Here is a 27,551-nt window from a genome sequence, read left to right on the forward strand (position 1 = left end):
GCTGAGCTCTAATTGGTTGTTATGGGCAACAAGGCCAATACATTCATAAAACAACAAATATCCATACTTCAGCTTTCTATGCAGAGCCATAATCTTCCTTAAAAGGGGTTCTTGAATCGTTGGGGTCCAACCTCTGGGACTCCCACGATCAGCGCAGTGAACGAGCTATGGCACTCATGCAAACTTTGCATCGCCTATATCGTTTATATAGGCACAACCAATTATATGGACAAGAAATGGTGCCTATGTAAGCGATGAAGGGGGCGCGAGTGCTTTAGCCCCTTCATTGTGCAGATCTGTAGGATTCCTGGAAGTCAGACCCCTACCAATCAAACATGGCTTATCCTAAAGGCCCTTTTACACACACCAATGATCAGGCAAACGCTTGTTCATCAACTATTCTGTCCGTTTATGCGACCAATATAATTGTCACTAGTCAGCCGCACATCTCCCTGTGTAAACGGAATTTCTGCAACCGAATGCTGTGTGGAAATTCCGCAGCATTTACAGTAGCAGCGAAGTGAATGAGATTCAGAAAATCTCCTGCCCATGCTGCGGAAAAAAAACCTGCGGTGTAAACGTTAATAAATTGACCTGCGGAGCGCAATTTAATTCCACAGCATGTCAACTTATGCTGCGTTTTTGTTGATTTCCCGTTGCGGGTTTTCGAAATGGAAAAAAAAACATACTTACCCAGAACGCCCTCCTTCTTCCAGTTTGGCCTCCTGGGATGACGTTGCATCCCCTGTCACATGGGCTGCAACGTCATCCAAGGAGGCCGCACCGGACTGCACAGGAGGGACGCGTCGCCATAACAACAGATTACGTAAGTATGAGCGCTTTTTACCGCTTCTTCCCGCAGTGGAAATTCCGTCCGAAAAAACGCACCACACTGTGGTGTGGTTTTCGGACAGAATGTACTGCGGGTTCAAGGTCGTATACGCTGCGTGGTTTTTACGTAGCGTATCCACCCCGTGGGAACCTGGCCTTAAAGGACTTTTAGTATAGGCCATCAATGCTATAGTCCTAGAGAACCCCTTTAAATCTCTTAAAAACATTGAATTTTTCATTAAAGATTCTACTACAAAGAAACAGGATATTTTTATCCTTGCTTCACCTCTTTCCTCCCATCCGTAGCTCAAAGCAGAAAGAAAAAAATAATCAGACACTCCAGGCACATAGCTTCTTCAACGCAACATCTTTAGGGAAAATCTTTGGAAAATTGGCTCATCAAACCTAAAAACTGTCATAGTGCGGCTTCAAGGAAGGCTGCGGGCCAAGCGAAGATTAGGGACGTACACTGTAACAAATTGATATACCTGCAGTAGTTTGAAGATCACAGGAAACCCTTGGCGCTGAACGTTTCGAAAACTGCATATTATATCTTATTAAATCTCAGATTTCATTCATTATTTTAAGATGCAGTGAAAGGAAGCTCTTCAGCAATTATTGGAATCTATCACCAGGTCTTATGAAAGCCTGTCGCTGGTTTAAAGAAAAAAACAAACCCAAAAAAAAACGCTCCGTTTTTTTTTTAAGGAGAGATTAGACAGTTTAAAGGGAATCTATCATTAAGAAACACTATAATCCTATTTAACTTTAAACACAGGCATAATTAGAGTCGTCTATTTTTCTGTTTCATTGCTGCTTCACTATACCGCTCAAAAGCGATCCCTTGATGTAAAAAATAAAACAAAAAAGAGATCATGCAATACCACTCACAAAATGCCTCCAGTGTAGATGTGTAGGGGATGGGTCACCTTCCGGGTATGTTCATCTTTTTACATCTTTTATAAAAATATTTATCATGGCTTATTACGTACTGATCCTTAAGTTACAACCTGTATTTTGCTTCAGAGTTGTATTCACAATTTTGCTGGTTGCTGTTGGAAACCGTCAACAGGCTTGTCGACAGACACACCCATAACAGTTTAGCTAAGCTCCTAACCGACAGAGGAACTGTAAATTTTCTCTTACATCAGATTATTGTACAGTGCCTGCTGTAAAGACTGCATATTATAAAAAAGAGAAAACTCTGTGTAGACTTTCAGCAAGCAGGGAATGCTGGGAAAGTTCAGCTCTGAAGCCTGCAGAATTGTGAATGCAGCTCTGGCAGACTGTAATTCAGGCTATAATAATCAGATTCATACAGCAGTGCACCTTAGACTTTGATGGATGCCATATTACGGCTCTATACAACTTGGACACATAATATGGTAGTGGGCACAAGGCCTCGCCAACTTTTTATGTAGATATATATATATATATATATATATATATATATATATATATATATAATCTATACAGTGGTGGTGTTCATGCCCTCCTTTGACAATTTCTATAAATGATATCCAATCATACCACATCACCTCACGATGTGATTAGACATAAAAACACTAAACGCTAAAAGAATGGCGTTCCACAATGAGTCCGAACATGCAGCCTTGCGCCTAAATATAGAAGACATGTTTCAGGGCATGAAGGTCAACTGTTATTTCACCGGCATGTGATAGACTTCACTTCCAGGACATCTTCCAAAAAATTCTTATATACTTCCCTTTAGCAAAGAGGTCACGGACCTCTCATCAGTTTTGACATAAGACGTAACCAGACAGCTCCGACATACCTCGATAATCCTGTCATGAATCTGAAGTCCGCCTTCTTTAGCAGCCGGGCCGCAGTCAACTATCTTTGAAACAAAAATTCCTTCGCTAGAGGGACCATCTTGGTTGTCCTAAAAAAATAAAAAGTATAGAAAAAAAAATGACTAAAATTTTTGTTCAATAATTTTTTTGGCCTGAAATTTTGGATTGTTTTTTATGTTTTTAAAAGTTATGAACCAATAAATATTCGCAGAAACATGGGGTATATCGTGTACAGGCCCGGTAGAACCATGACAATGAAAACTGTATGTAGTTGAGGTTTACAGGGGTCTTACCCAATAATATGATCATGCCAAAAGTGTTTGATTAGATGGTGTCTCTACCTATTCAGAGAATTGGGGTCTCATTTCCCCAATTTGGAACTGGAAAGAGAATACTAGAGAGTCCTTGGCAACCTTTAATACTGGCGTAATCTGAGACAGGTCTCTATGGATGTGTTACCTGACAACTCAAAACACTGTTTGCCTAGCAACCAGACTGCCTCAAATTACTCATCTGTTCATCAAAGAATCTTATGGCATATAGCTAGTATACCTCTATAGAGCCAGCTAGACCTCCACCGATCCCTATAACAAAGGGAAAGACGTCCCTTTGGCACTTCTGCTCCCGATCACCCACAGAGAGGGGAAAAAAAAAAAAAAAAAAGAGGTCAGCAGGTCATACCATTGCCCATCTTGGAGCTCCGCATATAATACTAATGGTCCCACTTCATGGGGTAACAACTCTATGGGTGTCATCTGTGATGGCCACATGGTTGTCACTTTTTAACCCCTGCATCTGGTACTTAGAGGAGCAGGTTGAGCGGGCTTTGAAAGAAATATTAGGTGGAAGTGCCCTTTAAAGGGTATTAGGTAACAGGACTAATGTGTTTTCATCAATGCGCGCGCGATTTTTGGGTGGGTGATAACAATAGACTGCGCAAAGGGCTTGGTCACCAGTCTGTTCATTGACAACACCACCAGTAATGCCGTAGTGCAGACGTGGAACAGGTAGGGGCTGGCAGGAGACATTTGGCCTAAGTTTTCTTTGATTTTAATATCATTTTTGGATGAGGTAATAGGCGTGTTGTGTAATATTAACATGGCAGATGCGTGTCATTGGAAGAATTGTATAATTCAATGCCCGGGGACTAGTGTAATTATTTACAAACGAGTGATGAAGATAATATCAGTGGAAAGAGCTCATCATGGCACTGTCTTTTTATACATAGGCTTTCATATTATGTGCACATTTCTATAATAACTAATGAGCTAATGGCAGAACTGAGAGTAAATAAAACTCCATATAAATAATGAGAGAAATTATAAATAATGACATCACAAGGCATCGGTGACAATTAGGTAATAGATGATGTCACCAAATACCATTATATAAATGTACAGGGTGTGTACCATGTCGTCATGCTGGTACTATAAATACAGATCAGCAGAATTCCAGTTTTAACCATAAGCCTTATGTTTTGGGGATACTGTGCCCAGACCTGCCATACCCGAGGCAGCCTGGAAGTTTTTCAAAATTCGCCCCCTCTAACAATTTCATCCAAAACTTTGGTACACTACATACTTCCACTGCCCTACCACCATTACTACAAGAATGGCACACTCCTGAAGCAATCTATGCTACTGTGTATACTAGTCTTATCACCAGAGGCTCCAATGCAAAATCTGTAACAGGGCCCCAACCTAGTTATAGTGGGTGCAGGGGTACGGTCATACCCACCTGGGCATCTCCGTACCTCTGCACCCCCTATAGCTACGCCCTTCAGTATGTATTCCTAGTTACTTTATATTGTTTTTTTGTTTTGGTTTTTTATTTTTGCTTTGTAAAACTGATCATAAGGGGAATTTCTTTTTTAATTACTTGCAAAGCAGATTTAATAGCTTGACTTTCTGAATCAATGTAAAACTGGGTGGTTCTTACTGGCAGAAGGGAGCGGGCAACGGAAGAACAAAGGCTTCGCATTGCTCTACTGGGCATAATGATGCTTTCTAAGATTGGGTGTTTTCTATAGGATAAAAGGACTGTCCCTGTAACTTTAGCGTCACCTGTCCTGACAGCATGGAGTGACAATTATTAATAAAATGCCATTTGATAACAGGCTTGTCAGCCAAGATTAAAGAGGAAAAAATAGGAGGGAGCACCTTACACCCAACAGCAATCCAAGCTTGGCGTCTAAAACATATTGTCCTGCAAACACTGACTCCTCTGGAGCAAAGATCTGTGAACAGCAGACCTCGTGCAGCATCGGAGCTGTCAATCTGCATGGGATTATATGTCGCTTTCCAGTGTTACACACCATAGAACATCAGAGGAAGGGTCTCAAAAGCTGGTCACTGGGAGAAGCAAGCAATAATCCACTAGACACCAGGGACATACTGGAGCAGCAAATACTGGTCACCACAAGCAAGAAGTAAACCAGCGGACATCTGGGAGTAGAGCAAGAAATGAGGGATACAGGAACAGGGAGAAAATAAAAATGTGCTGGACGCCAGGGCAGCAAACTACCAGGCACCAAAGACTGGGGCGCAAAACCTCTGGCCACCAGGGACATGGCTGAGCAACCTAATGGACACCAATGACTAAGACACAAAAAAACTGGAACTGAATAACCAAGTTCTAACTACCAAAAAGTGATTTTACTATATCCAAAACCTCAGGGGGATTTTAAAAAAACATTAGGAATTGGGCAAAAGCTGGATACCAGGGAAAAGGAGCAACATAATACTGGACACCAACGACTGGAGAAAGAAACTAGTGGCACAAAACTCTAAAACATCAGGGACCGAGTGTGACAACCACTAGACACAAAAAACTGAGCACCAAATACTGTAAGCAGGAAACCCACTAAACACCAGGGAAACAATCACAAAATGCTTGACACCAGGGACAGGGGGTAATAAACCACTAAAAACTGAGACAAGTACTATATGCCAGGAATAGGGTACAACTAGAAGACACAACGTACCGGGTCACCAAATACCAGACACCTAATTCTGGTAACCACGGGAATGAGGCAACTAATTACTAGATCCAGGAACAGGGAGGACCACTGTGCAACAAGGACTGGGCACCAAATGTTGGAGACCACGGGAAGGAGGCAACAAACAACTGGACAACAAGGACTGGGGCAACACACACTGGACATCAGAGACATCAGAGACAGGAGGCAAAAACATCACTACATCAGGTACATTTGGTACAAAACCACTAGATAAAAAGAATTAACTCAGGAACCAAATACAGGACATTGTGGTAAAGGGCAAAAGGCCAGATACCAAGGATTGGCACACCAAACACTCGCCACCAAAAAAGAAAACACTAGATAGCAGGGACGTAGATGTAAAAGCATAGACATTCTGGGGCCCCGAACCACTGGACAACAGGAACTGGGGCACAAAACAGACAAATTGTCATTGATGGTAATGAGGAGTTTGCCAGCTTTGACTTCCACACTTCGGGTGGAGGTTCACATCATGCCGTATGAATGTTATTTTTGGGGCGGAGGGGTTCTTTATGAAAGAATGAATTGGCAACATCACAACCGATTAGAAGCACTGGCATCAGAGGTTTCCTTATAAAACGCTGCAGATTAATATTTGCATGTTTAATTTTTTTTATGTTTAGTGCCCGCTAAGAACCTGGCAGCGGTGAGTGAGTTTTATGAACAGCAAATTCATACATACTTTTTTGGCACACAAGATATTAAAAACTCCCACACAGCAGCACCTTTATTCAGACAGCTCAACAGAAGTCCTGTGTGCGAGAGATCACCGCGACCAAGCCCCGCTTCTAAAATGGGGCTGGGGGGGGGGGGGCACATATAAAAAGTTGTGCAAACAGAAGAGTAATGTCGCTCATGGTTGCTATAGGCAACCAAACTTATCTATCTGTATCTGGTGTTATATAAGAGTTCCATTCTGATGCCAGATTATTGGATATTTACTACACGTCTCTTATGGCCAGACATCCCCTTAAAAATAATTGAGCATTTGCTGAGGCCGGGGTCACACAGGGCAAGGGTGAGGTGATTCATTAAAGAAAAACTCAGCAAAAACTTTTGTTTTAAAGAAGAAAGTGTTCTAGATAAATGTTTCTACAACTGTTTCTATTGAAACCACATGAGGGATTATCATATAAAACCACGCAAGAGGTGTTTAAATGTGGTTTGAGATAGATAGATAGATAGATAGATAGATAGATAGATAGATAGATAGATAGATAGATAGATAGATAATGAGATAGATAGATAATGAGATAGATAGATAATGAGATAGATAGATAATGAGATAGATAGATAATGAGATAGATAGATAATGAGATAGATAGATAATGAGATAGATAGATAATGAGATAGATAGATAATGAGATAGATAGATAATGAGATAGATAGATAATGAGATAGATAGATAGATAGATAGATAGATAGATAGATAGATAGATAATGAGATAGATAGATAATGAGATAGATAATGAGATAGATAGATAATTAGATAGATAGATAGATAGATAGATAGATAGATAGATAGATAGATAGATAGATAGATAGATAGATAGATAGATAGAGTGTGTTTTATAATGTTGTCTTACTCCATCATACTATGAAAGGAGACAATGAAACCTTCTTGGTGCGTGTGACTGGGTAAATAAAGGTTTCAGTGTTGTTCATGTGTAGATTCTCCTGTATTGGCGGGTCCCCTCCTGAGGCATGAATAGTAGACAGTCTCCCACAGAGACCAATGTGCCCTGTGTTACTTTAGCTTCAGACATTCACCCCCATGCTCAACAGGAAAAGGAAAACACATTTTAACAATTAACATACCACACACGACCGGCCACCAATAATATTAAATCCCAGGGATCCAGATTCTCGGTGGAGAACGAGAGTGAGCGCAGTCGTCTCTTCTCCCTACAATGCACAGGTAAGAAAATTCATGGTGACTACATGTGGTACAGACGCCCAGTGTACGTTCCTTCAGGCTCGGCTAAGCGCTGAGTAAATACAATTTTACCAAAAAGCAAATAATAAAACCAAAGACATTTTCCTCAGAGACAGAATTTCAATCTTATTTCTGCCTTTTACTGTCGCAGGGAAGAAATCTTGGCCACAGCTAAATTCCTTTTCCTGAACCAATGGCCTATTCGCAGAGAAGGCGGCCATCTTGTATTGTGGACCATTGATGACGTACACAGGTTATTAGATGAGGTTTTCTGGAATAATGTGAATCCGGCTTGGACTTGATATAACAAAAAGTTATGCAAGTATTTAAACAACTTTGTATCTCTGTTTGCTGTCAGTAAATGGAAACATTAGGCCTCATCTATTAAAACTGTCTATCAGAAAAATTCACTTTGTTGCCCATAGCAACCAATCAGAGCTCAGCTTTCATTTCTTCCTTACCTCCTAAGGCTATGTTCACACGGAGTGTTTTGCGGAGTTTTTTGACGCGGAAACCGCGTCGCAAAACTCGGCAAAAACGGCCCGAGAACGCCTCCCATTGATTTCAATGGGAGGCGTCGGCGTCTTTTTCCCGCGAGCAGTAAAACTGCCTCGCGGGAAAAAGAAGCGACATGCCCTATCTTCGGGCGCTTCCGCCTCTGACCTCCCATTGACTTCAATGGGAGGCAGAGAAAGCGTATTTCGCGCTGTTTTATGCCCGCGGCGCTCAATGGCCACGGGCGAAAAACGGGGCGAAAATCGGCGTGCAGGGAGAGGAAAATCTGCCTCAAAGTTCCAAACGGAATTTTGAGGCAGATATTCCTCCCCCAAAATACTCCGTGTGAACATAGCCTAAGGCTTCTTTCACATCTGCGTTGGAGGCTCCGTTATTAACCCCCGTCACAGATCAATTAAAAGAAGACAGACAATAAAAAAAAACGACGGACATCATGGCGGTAACCCAACGGAACCCATTAAAGAGCAACGGAAATACCTAACGCAGATGTGAACAAGGCCTATAACCTAAGGCCGGGTTCACACCTGCGTTGGTATTTCCGTTGTTTTGCTCAGTCAGAGGAGCATGACAACAAAAAATACCGGAAGCACCAGTTCCGTTGTATGACAGATACCACCGGTGCCCATTGAGTTTAATGGATTGCATCTGGTTTCCATCAGGGTATCCGTGCTTTTACCAGAAATAATAGCGCAGCTATTGTTTCCGGTATTTTCACCCGGATCTGTGACGGAGGTCCCTAATGGAACCTCTAATGCAGATGTGAACATGTCCTAACACATCTGAAAATTTGCTACAATGTGTCCAGTCTAGGCAATCCTCTGTGCACCAGACACTTCAAAATTACAAATCTGCTGTCCTGATACTTTGCTACAATGTATTAGTGCAGGTAAAACATATTAGCCTGGAGTCCAAGCGGTTTAGCTCAAAACTGCGCTTTTCGGTGTGTTTTCGGTCCCCGTGGGACACAACTGCCGGGTGTACCGATACCTTAAAAAGTCTAAAAGTTTAGTACGACTTTTCAGCCTCTGTTCTAAATTCATTTTTTTTCATTTACTGAAAGCAAGCAGAGATCTTGAATATGGTGAGGAAATTAAACACAACATAGATTGAAAAGCAGCAGAATTTTTCACTATACAATGATTAATGTTTATTTAAATAAATTCGGAATACTCCTTTCATACACTTGTTACCTCACTTCAGTACTTAGTGTGTACCTCGGTATTTATGCCCACCCTGTGTTTTGTATCGCATTTTTTTTTTAAACAACATAGAGCATATTTTTATCCATCTTTATTTGTAGACCCGGAGAACCCCTTTAAGTACATTTAAAATGGGGGTGACGATCAACACAACTTAAGAGGCGCATAGAAACAAAACACGGACACGTGAGACCTGATTGGAGCGCAGGGCATTTTCTTTTTACCTGTGATTTTTCTCTTTATTCTGTAATTCTTAAGGATTTTACGACTTGGAACATTTTCAACATTACTTTAAAAATGGAGCGCAGGGCCTGGCCGCATCAGCCAATACGTTGCAGCTTTTCGCATCATCCTAACGACTCTCCAACTCACACAGTGCAAATTTTGACACCTCTATAAACGTCCACGTCCTTTTACCGTAAACCCAAGTTTGTTGGCAGAGATCCATTAGCGCGAAGTGAGGCTAACACAGTCCTTAAAGAATAGCTCTGGATGGTGCCAAGGATTTTTTTGTATAGTAACGGAAATCCAATGGATCCAAGAATCAAAGAAAAAGCACAATAAAAATATTTCCTCTCTTGTAGAGTCTTTTATGTTTTTGTTTTGTCGTTTTTTTTCCCATGGACATCAATAGGCACACACACAAAAAAGAATAGATAGTAGCAGTCCAGTCCCTACGAGCCTGTTGTGGGCCTGTACTGTACCCCTGTGTATCTCCAATCATATACAGAGGCACACAGAGGGTTTTTTCACATATTGCCGTGCCTTATAGAGGCGCCATTTGAATTCACGCAGAGTGCCTAGGGCATACTGCCCAACATGCAAACCCCTATTCAGGGTACATTTTATGCTCTTCCCCAATACACCAAGGTCAGCGATAAGCCTCCTAAAACCCAACCTTTCTAGATCCAATCTTGTGAAGAATGGGATGGCTGGGAGAAATGGGTTACGGTTTGGTAATACGGACCCATATGGACTCCATGTGCCCTATACAAAAACTGTGTACGTGACTCTGCCGTGTGTATGAGTCCAAATCTTTCAGTAAAAAACAGCATTAAACTTATCAAGTTAAACTCACTTCGCATTTCCCAGACATACGAAACTGTATGACTATTTACCATATGTCTGCCATCGACTGCTATAAAAAATAAAAAAATAAAAAAAGGTATACCACTCGGTATTTCATTTTTATGAATATAGTTGTAGTGAAAAATACAGGCAACTACGGTTTTGAATAAAAGAGGTGCTGCAGGATCCGGATGTAGCCATGTAGGACACTCTTTTAGTATACGTTTGGTCCTAAAAGGCTTACTAAACTTTCGAAAAACTTTTGACATGTCATAGTGACACGTCAGAAGTTTTGATCTGTGGGGGCCGAGCACTGAGACCCCCTCCGATCGCTAAAACGAAGCTGCAGAAGCGCTCTGGTATTCGCTGTGCCACTTTGTTCCTGTACGGCTTTCTTCGGAAAGCTGAGCGGGCGATGTATGGGCTCATAGACTTTCTATTGAGCCCATACACGGCTCAGACGAAAAGTACAGGGTGGGCCATTTATATGGATACACCTAAATAAAATGGGAATGGTTGGTGATATTAACTTCCTGTTTGTGGCACATTAGTATATGGGAGGGGGGAAACTTTTCAAGCTGGGTGTTGACCATGGCGGCCATTTTGAAGTCGGCCATTTTGTATCCAACTTTCGTTTTTTCAATGGGAAGAGGGTCATGTGACACATCAAACTTATCGAAAATTTCACAAGAAAAACAATGGTGTGCTTGGTTTTAACGTTACTTTATTCTTTCATGAGTTATTTACAAGTTTCTGACCACTTATAAAATGTGTTCAAAGTGCTGCCCATTGTGTTGGATTGTCAATGCAACCCTCTTCTCCCACTCTTCACACACTGATAGCAACACCGCAGAAGAAATGCTAGCACAGGCTTCCAGTATCCGTAGTTTCAGTTGCTGCACATCTCGTATCTTCACAGCATAGACAATTGCCTTCAGATGACCCCAAAGATAAAAGTCTAAGGGGGTCAGATCGGGAGACCTAGGGGGCCATTCAACTGGCCCACGACGACCAATCCACTTTCCAGGAAACTGTTCATCTAGGAATGCTCGGACCTGCCACCCATAATGACATAACTCATAAAAGAATAAAGTAACGTTAAAACCAAGCACACCATTGTTTTTCTTGTGAAATTCTCGATAAGTTTGATGTGTCACATGACCCTCTTCCCATTGAAAAAACTAAAGTTGGATACAAAATGGCCGACTTCAAAATGGCCGCCATGGTCAACACCCAGCTTGAAAAGTTTCCCCCCTCCCATATACTAATGTGCCACAAACAGGAAGTTAATATCACCAACCATTCCCATTTTATTTAGGTGTATCCATATAAATGGCCCACCCTGTAGATCAGAAATGAAGCGGCACAGCGCTCACCCGAACACTTCTGCAGCTTCGTTTTAGCGATCGGTGGGTGTCTTGGTGCTCGAACCCCTACCGTTTAAAACTTCTGACATGTCATTATGACGTCAAATGTTTTTTAAAAGTTTAGTTACCCTTTAAAGCGTAACAGTGGTTTCAGGAAACCTTTGACATGGTGCGGAGTCCCCCACCGATTGCTGAAATGAACGGGCAGAATCGCTCATCCGATCGCTTTGCCTCGATCGTCAATCCCAGGGCGCCTGAAGACGGACACATAGACTTTCTATAGAATTTATATACTGTAATGTATTAGTAACTATGTAACTAATATATATGATAAAAATATTTTATAAAAAATAATTTATAATATTTATATAAAAAAATATATTTTTATGTTAATTTTGCAAATGACTTATACCGCTTGTCGGATTTTCTCGAATCCTAAAAGTGTTGCAAGGGTTAAGTACAAAAATATCCATCGGCTCATGTGCTATAAAAGCAAGGAATGGGTAAACATAGTCTGTGTCCACAGCGAGCTAATGTGCTGCTCTCACAGCTGTCAGCCCAAAACCTATCACTCAGACAAGACTAAATACGGCTTCTCCACAAACCGTCCCGCACACGCAGCTTGACGTTTGTCACTTATAACAACACACAATGGGATTACACAAATGAAATGAGGGTGTACTAATATTATTATGTAAATGTTCCGCAGCAGGATACAGCTGCCATAAAACATACCGTGACTTTAAGAGGGAAAAAAAAACCATGGCTGCCCGCATAAGCATGGCGCCCGTTGACTGTGCATTTTCTGAGCCAACGTTTTTTGTTATGGAAACCTCGCAGCTGTTTTGAGGCATCCATGTTTAGCCCAGATAATGCTACGACTTGGCACAAAACTTTGTGGTAATCGCCTCATCAACAACACACTCTAGTAAATTGTCTTCTGTAGTGGATGCGATTCACAGAAATTATCTATGTGGCTGTCGCTGGCAGAGATTCCATGCCAGTCATGGGACATCATCCAACACGTATAGTCACTATATACTCAGATATGTCAGCGTGACGCAGCTGTAATAATGGAGAAGGGCCCCGTTCACACAGCTGGTCACTGCATGTGGTATCTACGTGATGCAGAGCAATCGTGGTTTCCTATAGAAGTAGTTCTGGACGTACATTTCCTCAAAATATATATATATGTGGGCGTGACAGCACTTCATGTTAATGTAGATTGACAGTCAGTTTTATCATAGGGCCTCTAGACTTCCCTGAAACTAATTGAGAATCCGTAACTGCTCTGTTTCTGTCCGCCATTGGGTCATGTGATCTCCATTCTGACCCTCCGAATCCGAATTCATCCCCTTTTCTAATGTGGGGGGAGGGAGGGGGGAGGGTAAAAAGAATATTGCCAGAGTGCTTCTTTAAAGTTGATATGTTGGAGGCAGGAAAAATATTCAAGCGTAAGAATGAGACTCAGGCTGTGGCTTTAACCCTTCCCAATGCTTTGCACTGCAGCTCTGCTCCTTTAGATTAACTGTTGATTTACCAGACAGCAAGGATAGAATGATTATATACTACAAGCAACCAACTGGCGAGTAGAAAATGTGTATTAGGTAACTGTAGCACAAATGAGCCTGGGGTGTCATGTGCGGCCCATTCCTCATACATTTTTTTTTGGACGTCAGACATATATTCTCTATTTCTTGGCCAATTTGACTTTAATAGACACTTTTTATACCCGACCCCCATTATGTGTCACCATAAGAAAAGTTATATTTAGGTGGAAAACTCCAATGCTATGAGCTTTTCAAACCCCTGTCTGTAAGAGGTTTAAAGGAACCTTGACGTATGGCAGCAGCGTGGAAAGAGCCTTTTTTCACGTTTTTTTGGAATGTGTGCCGAGCCTGCATGATTTCATTCCGTAGAAACAATCACAGTGACAAATTAGGTATTCACTGACAGCTGGGGATTTGCTGGAGCAAAAGATCTGAGAGGAGAAATTGTAATGTATGTGGGCCCTAGTACCTGGAAAAACACAGCGCAGGAGTCGATTTCATGGAGGAAGCGCGTCCATCCTGCAAACAACTTCTGTGGCTGCGCATTATAAATAGAAATGTTCTATATAATTACAGGCTGCAGGTTGCCTGGATTTTCATGATGGAATTTCACATCGTCTAATTTAGAAAACCTATTTTTATATCCCCTATTATGGAATTCTGAGTTATTAGAGAGGGTCATTTATTTAGCCCTCATCTATTAGCCAGAGCAGAGAGTGGCTACAAAAGAGTGTCCCTCTGGAGGACCCAGTACATATGTTCATTACATGGGCAGCCCATATCTAAATAGGGACTGTGTAATGCTTCATTTCTCCTGCGGTGGCGCTGCAGCGAAACTAAACACTTGCTGCCAAGTTCTATCACAGATTAGAGCTGATCGCTGAGGGTCCTAGCAGTAGGACACCCACAAAAGCAGATTGGCTAAAGCAGACAAAAACCTAAAAAAAAAACGTGCAAAGAGAAGGAAAGTGTATAGAGTTTAAAAAAACAAACGATACTCCCCTGGTTAATCCCCTACGGCCCCAGTCTCGGTTGACTTCACTGCCGTATCATTCTTGCACGTGAACACTTCAGCCAATTACTAGTTTCAGTGGTGAAGTTAGCAAAAATGGTTCGTCATCGCTGCAGGGAAGTTAACAGAGACCATCAGGAACCATATCAGAAGTTTTGATTGGTGGGGGTCCGAGCACTGAGACCCGCACCAATCGCTAAAATGAAGCAGCAGAAGCGCTCGTGTGAGCGCTCAGCTGCTACGTTTCTGTTCGGCTTTTTCCGGAAAGCCAATGAATCAGAGTACGGGCTCATAGACTTTCTATTGAGCCCGTACTCCGCTACATTGAATTCCGGAAAAAGCTGCACAAAAACTAAGCAACTGAGCGTTCACTCGAGCACTTCTGCCGCTTAGTTTTAGCGATTGGTGGGGGTCTCTGCTTGGATCCCCACCAATCAAAACTTTGGACATGTCATAATGACATGTCAGAAGTTTGTTGAATGTTTAGTTACCCTTTAAGACAGCCAGATACTGGTCATGAGAACAAGCGCCATTCGACGAAACAGCATGTCGATCGGCGCTCGTTAGCTCCATTCACAAGGAGCCATGATTGGTTATGGATGGGGACAACCGATTGTTAATATGATTGTTCATCTCAACGCATTTGCATTATGTCTGCAGCACATCTCCCTGTTTACACACGGGGATGTACTGCCGACTAGCGAATATTTTTTGGTTAGCATAAAATCTATAAAGGTGTCCCCCACTCACCTACCTGCACCATTTATATTGTTGGTGTCTTCTTAGGTGGCAGAGAGAGCATTGGGTCCCTCAAGCACCAGGGCCTGGGTGATACTACAACCACTGCTCTATAAAGGGAGAGCGTAATGGTGAAGTATTGACTGATGAGGACTGGCTTCAACTTCCTAAAACAATTAGTCTGGTAACAGGTTGTCCAAGTTCTCAAGTGTAAGGTCATCTTCTAAAATCTGGCCATACACAATTAGATCAAAGACGTCCAAACCCGCTGATTTCAGTGGGATCGGATGACAATCTAATGTGTATGGGAACCTCCGACTGTCCTTTAATTACAGATGTCCAGTAAAAGAAGGATGAAAGGGGTTGTCCATGCTCGGGGCTGTTTATACTAATGACCTATCCACAGGATAGGTCATCAGAATATGATCGGTGTGGGTCGGACACCAGGACCCCGCACCGATCAACCATTCCGGCTGCCTCCGGGCAGGGTCTGTGCCGTAAGCAGTACACTACATAGTGGCCGACAGGGCTGCACTGTCCATGAGGCGAAATGAGCATCTCGCTTCAGGCGGTGGCCTGCTTCCTCTCTGAGGGGGAGGGGGCGGCGGCGCCACTGAAACCAGCCGCCGTCACCCCCTTCTGCAATATAACTGTCTATAGGACGCAGATACAATTACATCCATAATCGCTGAGCTATTCAGTGCCTTTCAATTAGGTAAGCAGCGCGATGCGATCACGCCGCTTGTATCATTGATTGACAGAGCAAGGCAGCCTGCCAATCAGCGCCTTTCAACAACGCTGAAAGGCGCTGATTGGCCGTACAGAATTACTTGCCCTGCCACTCAGCGCCTTTGTTCAGCCCCTGCGGACCTGCTCATAAGAGAGCAGGCCGCAAGAGGACGGCACGGGAACAGGTTTAGGAGAGTATATAAAGTTTTTATTTTACTGTTAAAAGTGTGAGGGGCTATATGTGGAGAACTACCTACAGGGGCTACTAGCTACAGAGGGATCTATGTATAGCACTATCTACGGGGGAGGAGCTATCTACAAGGGCTCTATGGAGGGGAAGTATCTGCATGAGGCTCTATACTGGGCACTATGTATGTGGGGCACTGTTTATAGTGGGCTCTCTGTGGGGCACGGTCTACACGGGGGCTCTATGGGGGGCACTAGCTACAGGGGGCAGTGTGTGTGTGTGTGTGTGTGTGTGTGTGTGTGTGTGTGTGTGTGATAAAGTGTGCTCTTATAATCAGGGGCAGAGTGTATGGTTATATTAGAATTAGCGGTGCAGTGTATGGCGCTATTATATTTAGGGGCGTTGTGTGTGGCACCATGAGAATTTTATCTCCGTTTATAGGTGCAGAAATGTTTGAAGCTGAAGACATCTGAGCGGAAAACTGCAGAAATAGTTCGTGGCCGGGAGAAATCCATCATAGAGGTCTGGACCAGCTGGAGACGTCACCTGTGAGTCACTTAAGGTAAATGTTTATTCTGCCTGTAATCATTACTGTAGTCACTGTATTATCTGCAGCGAGATAATGGGTGGTATGTTGTTATTTTTTTTGTGAGGCTGCTATTGATGTAGAACAGCCATGGGGATGTCAATCAAGATGGGAGGGGCACCATTTAAATATTCGCCTCAGGCAGCAGAAAAGCTAGAAATCGGCCCTGGCGGCCGTGCTGGGTTACTGCAGATCTGCTCCTATTCACTTGAATAGGAGCAGAGCTGCAGTACTGCAGAACGGCCGCTATAAAGTGGTCGGAGCCACCTGCTTCCGGCACGACCCTGCACAGTTTCCAGTGGCCGGAGGCAGCCGAAACGGTTGATCGGTACGGGGCCTGGGTGTTGGACCCCCCCTAATCATATACTGATGACCTATCCTGTTGATAGGTCATCACTATAAAAAACAGCCCCCATCCTGGACAACCCCTTTAAGTTGTAATATGGCCACGTGCATGAGGCCTAAGAGGAACAGTATTGATAATAACTCTATATTAGGATATAGTATTAGGATATCTATTTATAGTGACTCCAAACCATCAATTTAATTCAGAAAAATGGGCCAGTACATTAAACAAAATCTATTGTGCCCCTCAGATTAATGAACCATTAATTTCTTTGAATAAATACAGTACTTGAGAGGGGCAGTGTTAGGGTTTCACGCCTCAAGTCCCAGCTGGACGCAATGTCAGATGGAAATGGCTGGTTTCTGCCCACCTTAGAATAACTGCTAAAATAAGAAGTGTTGGGTTTGGCACACAAACCTAACACGGTGCAGAAGAAAGATGAATTTCATGTCCCCGAGAAATCGCGTTTATTTTTTTTATTCTCCCTATGAAATGAACAAAGCTGTAGTGTATATACTGAGTAATGATACTGTGCACATAAAAAAATATGGGTCCATTATAGAAAAAATATGGAAAAAGTACATATATAAAATTTACTTAGTCAACTGCATAAGTAAAGTTAACAACCTTTGGATTTGATAAACTATTTCCAACGTACATTTCCTTTGAACTTTTACATGGCCTCCAGCTAAGTGTTATAGGAAACGGTACCTTCCAAAAATATATACAATGAATCTAAAAAAATACCTAATAGTACAAAAAAAATCTATCTGTGCATCAAGGGAAAACTGAGAGGTTGGGCCTAAGGGTTGGAGAGCAATGGTACTGATGGTTTCCACCAAAAACAATGTATCATTGGAATGTGGGGTCCAAAAGCAGCAAGTAACGATACTACGAGTCTCCAAATTGTGACAATGTATAGTTACATGGTAATACTGGAGTTTGATGGACAAATATTCACTAATATTTGGTGTCTTATAACGATGGCACACTGAACTTAATGGCACATGGACACAGAGTCCCTGAACAATGGAATATTGCACTTTGGGATCCCAAGCCAATTGTACACAGACACTTGGAAACTTGACCTCATTGGTATATGGGAGTCCTAGAACAATGACACACTGATTCATAGGGTCCAATGACAATGTGCACATGGACTGTTCAGAGCAACAACATAACATTAATGACATGCCCACATGTTGGACAGTAGCACACTTATATGTGTGCTGTAGGTGCGTTATATACTCACCCATATGATCCAAGAACAATGAAATACTTATAATTTGGCGCCTAGAACAATAACAAGCTGAATGGACAAACTGATACTGGGGATCCAAGAACAATGACATACCGATGCTGGGGATCATAAAACAATGACATACCTATGCTTGGGATCATAAAACAATAACATTCTTAGGCTGGGTTTACACCTGCGTTGGTTTGTTCCATTGTTCTGCTATATCAGAGGAGCAGAAGAAGGGAATGACGGAACCAATGGTTCTGTTGCACAACGGATACCACCGATTGCCGATGGAACCTATTGACTTTAATGGGTTCCATCGGCTTTCCGTCAGGGTGTCGTTGATTTCACTGGACACAATAGCGCAGAACAATGAAATACCGATACTGACGATCCAGGAACTATAAGATTGGCGTTCTTAGAATAATAACATACATATGCTGGGGACCCTAGAACAATAACACAAAGATACTGGGGACCCTATAACAATGACATACCAATACTCGGAACCCTAGAACAATGACATACTGATACTGGGGACCCTAGAACAATGACATACCAATACTCGGAACCCTAGAACAATGACATACCGATACTGGGGACCCTAGAACAATGACATACCGATACTGGGGACCCTAGAACAATGACATACTGATACTGGGGACCCTAGAACAATGACATACAGATACTGGGGACCCTAGAACAATGACATACCGATACTGGGGACCCTAGAACAATGACATACCGATACTGGGGACCCTAGAACAATGACATACCAATACTCGGAACCCTAGAACAATTACATACCGATACTAGGGACCCTAGAACAATGACATACCGATACTCAGAACCCTAGAACAATGACATACCGATACTGGGGACCCTAGAACAATGACATACCGATACTGGGGAATCTAGAACAATGACATACCGATACTGACGACCCTAGAACAATGACATACCGAAACTCACGATCCTAGAACAATGACATACCGAAACTCACGATCCTAGAACAATGACATACTTATACTGGGGACCCTAGAACAAAGATATACCGATACTGATGATCCTAGAACAATAAAATACTGATATTGGGAATCCTGGAATAATAACACACATATGCTGGGGACCCTAGAACAATGACATACCGAGACTGGGGACCATAGAACAAATAACATTCCGATACTGGGGACCATAGAACAATGACGTACCAATACTGGGGATCCTATAGCAATGACATACTGACACTGGGGACCCTAGAACATAGACATACCGTTACTGGGGATTCTAGAATAATGACATACCGATACTGGGGACCCTAGAACAATGACATACCGATACTGGGGTCCCTAGAACAATGAAATACCGATACTGAAGATCATAGAACAATGACAAACGATACTGTGGATATATTTGGGATCCTAGAACAAGAAAACACTGACCATTGTCAGCTAGACATACACTTTTGATCGTTCATCTGACAGCTATTCCTAACAACTCCCCCATACACGTGCACGCTCAGCTCGGCTGAGTGTGCATGTGTTTTCATTAGGGAGAAAGCCGCTGCCAAACTCCTCTGGCAGTGGCTTATCTTCTTACAAACAAAAGGATCGGGATCGGGAATGATGAAACTGAACAGACGATCCTTCTGTCCCCCAACATCTGCCGTCAGGGGAAGGCCAGTACACCGCCATACACATCAGATGGTCGAAATCGACGAGTTCGGGCAACATATATCCAATGTGTATGGCCACCCTAGGCTGGGCTCACACAGTGCAGATTTGCTGCAGATTTCGCATGTGTTTTTTAAGCCAAAACCAGAATTGGATCTAGTATTTCAGACCTATAAGGCCTTTCTTTATATATTTCTTCTGTTTAGGTTCCAATCCTGGATGTGGCAAAAAAACAAAACGAAAAAGAAACGCATGCAAAATCTGCAGCACATCTGCACTGTGGGAACCCAACCTAAGGGTGTTATGGCAAAAACGCATTGACACTTAGGTTATTTACTGAATTGTGAACTACAGTATTTAAATGGATATAACATAACAAAGATTGCCCCTATAGGAATAGCTCTGGATGGTGCCAAAGTTCTTTTTTTGCGTAATAACGGAGGTCCAATCCGTCCAAGATCCAAGGCGAGAACACCATAAGCCTTCATTCTATTTATCAAGAACATACATGTTACAAACATTGTTACAATGTATCATTAAGCTACATAAACAATCATATGCTAAACAAAGCACAGCCATGGCCTATATATCACCAATGGAATCTTGTACCTTAACACTTTCCATCCCTGAAGACAAGGAAAACCAGCAGGGAACGGAGAGAGGTTTTCCTTACAACGGCAAAAAGCGTCACAAACGTCACTCCCGGCGCTATTAATCTCTCCCTGACAGGCTATAAAACCACAAGAAACTCAGCTTTCCCTTTCAAATTATTCCCTTTTATTTTCGATGAAACGACGCCAGGCACATACTATTCCACAAGAAAACCACATTTCTTCTCATCATCCTTATTTGGAAGTCTACAAACTTTACCAGGAAAACTGTAAAAAATAAAATAAAAAAAATACAAAAATCGAGAAATTTCTGTAGAACGCTTACTCATTCAAATTTTTGGAATCGATATAAACGTAACAAAATCGGATCACTGTACCAGCTAAGGATTTCCGCATTAAAATCGAGTCCTTGAGTTGTCATAAGCCATTACAGCTCATACGTGGCCTGTCAACCAACTTTCCTAGGCCCCTGAATGGCCAATATGTCTTGTTATTTAGCGACATGAGATCATGGGACACATAGTTAGTCAGTTTTGTTACTCAGGAGCCTGGCAAAACTGGGTGGCAACCCCTTTAGGAGATGCAACAGTTTCACATGACACCCAGAAATAGATAGAACATAAAAAGTTAATGTGGGAATTTCAAAAAGTTTCAAAAATAAGCGTTTTCTTCTTGCTTTGACATACATTACATTCCGCTTAAGCTACACAGTACCAAAATCATTTGTAATCTCTTGACACTTTGGTAAATTTTGGTCTACGGCTGTTAGACGTAAGTAACGTCAGGGCCTTTTACACCGGCCGACAATCGGTCAGTGGAGCGAAAGCCGATGAACGAGACACCGTTAATCGGCGCTCGTTTGCTCCTGTCACACGGAGCTATGCATAGGGACGAGCGGACATTACTCCGATCGCTCGTCCCCATACATTATTATCATGTCTTCAGCGCGTCTCCCTGTTTACACACCAAGATGTGCTGCCGACAACGATAATATTTCACTTTTCTAAAACGATACGATCAGCAGATGATTGTGCGTTTGCTCGTTCATCTTCTGATCGCTGCCCTGTTTACACAGGACAATTATCGGGAACGAGCGTTCTATGAATAATCGCCTGCACGATAATCGCCCAGTGTCAAAGGGCATTAACGTCTTGCTTCTTTATGCAATCGCCGGTCCGCCAAAAACTATGGCAGAAGGGGCAACTGGTTCTTTGCTCTGCCTCATAGATGGGGCCCTCTATGATGTATACATTCGCTTATAGGGTATATGCCTTGTCAGACATTATACTAGGCCTTGGCTGCACAGATGATTTTGGCATCACAATCGAAATAGCAGAATCACCTGTAATCAGTAGCAATTTAATTTAATTGCTAGTCTGACAAAAACTATGAGAGAAGGGGCAACTGGTTTGGATAAACCCCTTTTGGCATTCTGGTCCCCTTGAGACAAGATGATGATGGGGTGAGGAATCTCAGAAGTCTGTAAAGTTATAGGGGGTGCAGAGGTTGCAGTCGCACCCAGGACCTGGACCCTAAGGGCTAGTTCACACAGAGTATTTTGACGCGGAAACCCCACCACAAAACACCCGAAATCACTTCTCATTGAATTCAATGGGAGGCGGAGGCGTTTTTTCCCCGCAAGTGGTAAAAAAAGCTTGCGAGAAAAAGAAGCAACGTGCCCTTTCTTTGGGCGTTTACGTCTCTGACCTCCCATTGACATCAATGAGAGGCAGAGATCGCATTTTTCATGCCATTTTTTGCCAGCGGCGCTCAATGGCCACGGGTGAAAAACGCAGCAAATGTTCTGCTGGCAGGTCAAAATCTGCCTCAAGATTGCTGAAGGAGTTTTGAGGCCGATTTTTCCGCCTGCAAAAAAACTCTGTGTGAACAGGGCCTAGGCGCGCGTGTATCTCTTCAGTGCGACGGCCGTTACACAAACTCATGTATTTCAATGGGGCTGTTCACACGACCGTTGTTTCAACAGATTGTGTAAAGGGTCCGTGAAAGAATAGGACATGTCCTATTTTCCTGCGTCACGCATCCCTCCATAGACTCTAGTCTATGGGGAATACTTGACAACGCGTCCCGTACAGGTGCACCTTGGATTTGAAAAACTACAGTTTTTCAAGTCGGAGGTTAGCTATGCTCATCTGAATGTAGCCTGAGGGGGCCAAGGGTCCCTTTGCCCCATATGAAGAGAACAGTACTATAAATAAGGCATCAAAGTTGGGGTCGCTGTTACAGATTTTACATTGGGGCCCAGGAGCTTCAAGTTACCCCTCTGCATGAGACCCTGATATCCGCGGGGGCCGCAACCTATTCCTCGGCAATGTCTTCCATTGTCCTCCGGCAGCAGAGGTGTTAATTTTTGCCGTATTTTGTGTTGTTATTATAAGGATGCCCTTTGACATGACTTTATAAAGCAGACATTGTTTCCGCAGAGCAGCTAAAGAAACGGGTTGTAAATATTTGTCCCTAACACAAGACCCCACTGCTCGGCTGAGCCCACAGCTGACAGACATGTCTGTGGGCAACTGAGAAAATGGGTTTTAAAATAATTCCAAGTACTTCACAAAATTTATGGGCAGGAAGAAAAAGGGGCCGAATACCATATAATAGCCATTTATGAGGCCAGACAGTAGGAGGTTTTGGTTGAAGACTCATAAATGATGATCACCCGACCTAAATAAAGTTAAAGAACATTTCCACCTTAAAATAACTTAACAATTCAGAAGTTTCACAACTTATTTCTGCTCCTGGGAAAGCTGGGTGAATCTATATGGTCGTCACAAGCTACTAAAAGGGTTGTCATCCAGCTTTACTTGATCTCTGAACGGCAAATCTGCCTAGTTATTCAGCGATACATGTAGCAGCATCACTAGGCAGATTTACTAATGCAGAGTCTCGGAAAGCTGGATGACAACCCTTTTAGTAGCTTGTGACGACCATATAGATTCACCCAGCTTTCCCAGGAGCAGAAATAAGTTGTTAAACTAAAAGTGGCAATCCTTGAGAGAGCAAAACAGTGAAACGTTCTTCTCACATGTACTAGTCAGATTTACTTTTCAGGAGTCTGAGAAAGCTGAGTGACATCCCTTGAGAGAGCCATTCAGCCAATAATCCCTCTCACATGTGCAAAAGAGATTTATGAAGTCTGGGAAAGCTGGGTGACAACCCACGAAAATGCTAAAATGTCAGCCATATTGATTTTCACTCAGCTGTCCTTGATTCCTGAACAACAAATATCCTAGCAAGTCAGTGTTTCATCCTCCTCACACATACTAGACAGATTTATTATTCAGGAGTCTGAGAAAGCTGGGTGACAACCTTTGGGAGAGCTATAATAGGAAAGCCATATTGAATATCACTCAGCTTTCCTTGATTCCTGAATAGCAAATATGCTTCGCTAGTCAGTGATGTATCCCTCTCACGTATACGACGCAGATTTACTTTTCAGGAGCCTGGGAAAACTGGGTGACAACCCTTAAAGAGCTTTAATGGCAGTAATGTTGATTGTCACCCAGGTATTGTTGATTTCTGAACAGCAAATATGATTAGCTAGTCAGTGATATATCCCTCTCATATATACTGCACAGATTTACTATTCAGGAGTCTGAGAAAGTTGGGTAATTACCTTTAAGATCGCTATTTAGTGATACACTCCCTTTAGATATGCTAGACAGATTCACTATTCAGGAGTCTAGGAAAGCTGGATGACAATCCTTGAGAGTTATAATGGCAGCCATATTGATTGTCATCCAGCTTTCCCTGATTCCTGAAAACCAAATATGTCTAGATTTTCAAGGATACATTCCCCCTCACATGTACTGGGCAGATTTACTATTTAGTCATTTTGGAAAGCTGGGTGACAACCCTTAAAGAGCTTTAATGGCAGTAATGTTGATTGTCACCCAGGTATTGTTGATTTCTGAACAGCAAATATGATTAGCTAGTCAGTGATATATCCCTCTCATATATACTGCACAGATTTACTATTCAGGAGTCTGAGAAAGTTGGGTAATTACCTTTAAGATCGCTATTTAGTGATACACTCCCTTTAGATATGCTAGACAGATTCACTATTCAGGAGTCTAGGAAAGCTGGATGACAATCCTTGAGAGTTATAATGGCAGCCATATTGATTGTCATCCAGCTTTCCCTGATTCCTGAAAACCAAATATGTCTAGATTTTCAAGGATACATTCCCCCTCACATGTACTGGGCAGATTTACTATTTAGTCATTTTGGAAAGCTGGGTGACAACCCTTAAAGGAGCTGTAATGGCAGTAATGTTCTTTTCACCCGGCTTGTCTTGATCCCTCAACGGCAAATCTGCCCCGCTGTTCAGTGATACATCCTCACATGTACTGAGCATATAAACTATTTTAGTCAACGGAAAGCTGTTTAACAAAGCTATAATGGCAGCCATGTAGAATGTCACTCAGCTTTTCTTGAATCCTGAAAAGCAAATCTGCCTAGCTTTTCAGTGATACATCCCCCTTACATGTAGATGAAGAACCAGACAGATTTACTATTCAGGAGTCAGGGGAAAGCTGGGTAACAATCAATATGACTGTCATTAGAGCGCAAACAAGGGTTGTGATCCAGCTTTCTTTGATTCCTGAATGGCAAGTCTGTACGAGCTTCTCCGCCACTTTGTTCTAGCAGAAGTTGGACCATGGTGGTATAGCCTGGTGATATCATATGCCACCAGTGTCTGTACCCAGACACCCCCTGGTTATTGCTACGTGATGATGTAAACTCATTGCTTTTTATACTTCGCAGCCTGATATTAGGAAAGTATTTGATTTTTTGTGCAACCCATAATTTTGGTGAATGATTCGTCTCTCCATCTGTCCTGAGGCTTTTCTGTTATGGACTTAACCATTTCATTTCTGAATGACTTGTAAATCTAAATTATGAGCCGTCCTTTTTCAAAGTTATATCTGCTCCTGGGAAAGTTGGGTGATAAATAAATACGCATCATTCTAGCTTCCACAGGATTTGTCACCCAACTTTCACATATCCTTGGCTGGAAATGGTAGCAGGGAATGCATTACTACGTAATGAGGCCTTTCAGGAGCCTGGGAAAGCGGTGGGGCACAACCAATGGTTGATGTCATGATTGTCATATTAACTACAACCCAGCTTTCCCAGAAACACATATAACTAAGAAAGAGAACGAAATCCATTGTTTTGTACTGAAGTATGTAGCCCCTTCAGGTTTCTACCACTAGTCAACATGATGCTCTCCACCTCATAGAACTACAAGCCCCAACATGCTTGGTTAGGTGGCCTTGCATGCTTGAGCCATGAACTTGCCGTTCCCCAATAGTCCTTGATCCACTTAGAGCTATTGTTTATGTTATCAGCCCATGATTCTTGTCTAAACCAGTGGTCTGCAGCTGTGGTGGCTATAAGGGTCTACTGGGAGTTGTAGTGTCACCGATTGCAGACCACAAATCGATGCCAGTGACAAATCATTCTTGCACCACCAGGGTACTACATCCTACACACCCTCCCTGGGGGCAAATACGTCAGTCACTACCTTTATACATATCCAGCAAGTATATTAAGGGGAGAGGGGAATCTCAGTGACCCAACAAGGGTCACCCTGCAAGTTCAGGCAGATTTCAGCTAAGATTTACACGTGACCTGTCAAATTGAGGGGGCCCTGTGTCAGATTTTGCATTGGGGCCCTGGAGCTTCAACTTATGTCACTTATGGGAAATGGTCACGTTTGCAACTAGCAACCAAGAAAAAAGTTTTTGCAACTTTTTCCACGTCTTCCCAGACAGAAAATAGGGATCAGTGCTACTTATGGGTTGAAATATCTGTGTGTTTATGGCCAACATAAAGGGGGTTATAATCTGCCCCCAACCAACCAGTAATCTAACATTTTTTTTATTGGGGGGAGGATGTTATTAAAGGGACAATTGTTCTTTTTTTTTTTTTTTTTTTTTTTTTATTGCCTCTTTAACTTTCATGGATGTTCCTTTAAGTCACAGGTAGAATGTGTAGCACTACAAGTCCCAGCATGCTGATGAGTAAAGACAATGCCTATTCAGGTTCATCGCTGCTTTGTCTTACCTTGCAGGGAGATGCCACTGTCTTGGTGAGGGAGTCCAGCCTGGCACTGTACTCTGTGAACTTCTTCTGGTACCTGAGTGCTGTCATCTGCAGCTCATTCTGCACCGCGGAGAGCTGGGACAGCAGGGACTTCTCCCTCTTGCTGGACCTCAGCGCCCTCTTCTTCAGTTCAGTCTCCAGCCCGGCTATCTTGGTCTGGAAAAGACTATTCTGCCCCTTCACCGCCTTCAAACAGCAGTGATCCCCAGACTTCTGCTCCCTATAGGTCAACATAAGCCCACATCCCTTCTGGCATATGCCCACTGCCCTGTGTTCACAGCACTCCCTCATGTGGGCATCCATGTCCTTTAAGTTGAGCACCTCGTTGCACCCCTTATTCCGGCACTTTGCTGGTGAATAGTCGCACATCTCTGCGTGTTCTCCTAAGTTTTGGAGCTTGACCACCTTGTCGCAACCCCTGGAGTGGTTGTCACATTTGATATCCAGCTTGAGAATCAGACTCTTCAGGGGCAACACGTGGTTGAGCTCCTTGGCAGAGATTCGTTGGCATTTCACCGGGCAGCTGCCCTGCTGTACCACCCAGGGCAGGACGCAGCCTGCGCAGAACACATGTCCACAGGGGGTGGTCAGGGGGTCCTCCAGCACTCGGTTGCATAGGTTGCATTTGAAATCTGGGTCCACTTCCCCAATAAAGCGATCTAATTCAAAGCCCATAGTGCTGCCCCTTGTAGCTGCTCCTTGCTGGGCATTGGGAGATCCCAGACTGGCTGGCTGCAGGCTGTGTACTGACTCAACTCACAGCAGAGCCTGTGGGGGGCGGGGGCCTCTACCATATGTACTGGAGGCTGGGATTTATTTTCCAAGTCAAGGAGGGGCTGGAGAGACCGGGGAGGCACATGTGTCAAGGAAAGTTCTGCAGTCTTGGGACAAAACTGCAACACACTCAGGGCAGACAGATTGCAACGCCTTGGCAGAGGGCAGTGCAGTTTTCCCGTTCATTCAGCTCAGCTGCTGCAGCACCTCTTGTCTACCCGGC

At 43.0% G+C, this 27,551-nt stretch overlaps 1 protein-coding gene across 1 annotated transcript in view; it reads right to left on the bottom strand.

The window, feature by feature from the left end:
- Positions 1-27,262, bottom strand: part of PDZRN3 (PDZ domain containing ring finger 3) — a 186,599-nt gene extending 159,337 nt beyond the window's left edge. Inside the window, exons 1-3 of the mRNA XM_075834048.1 lie at positions 26,516-27,262; positions 7,483-7,569; positions 2,627-2,734 (exon numbers count right to left, since the gene is read on the bottom strand). Of these exons, the coding sequence (XP_075690163.1) occupies positions 2,627-2,734; positions 7,483-7,569; positions 26,516-27,229 (909 nt within the window). The 5' untranslated portion in view covers positions 27,230-27,262. The remainder of the gene's footprint in view (positions 1-2,626; positions 2,735-7,482; positions 7,570-26,515) is intronic.
- Between the last annotated feature and the right edge of the window lie 289 nt (positions 27,263-27,551).

Source organism: Rhinoderma darwinii, chromosome 7 (genome assembly GCF_050947455.1).
Source record: "Rhinoderma darwinii isolate aRhiDar2 chromosome 7, aRhiDar2.hap1, whole genome shotgun sequence".
NCBI lineage: Eukaryota > Metazoa > Chordata > Amphibia > Anura > Rhinodermatidae > Rhinoderma > Rhinoderma darwinii.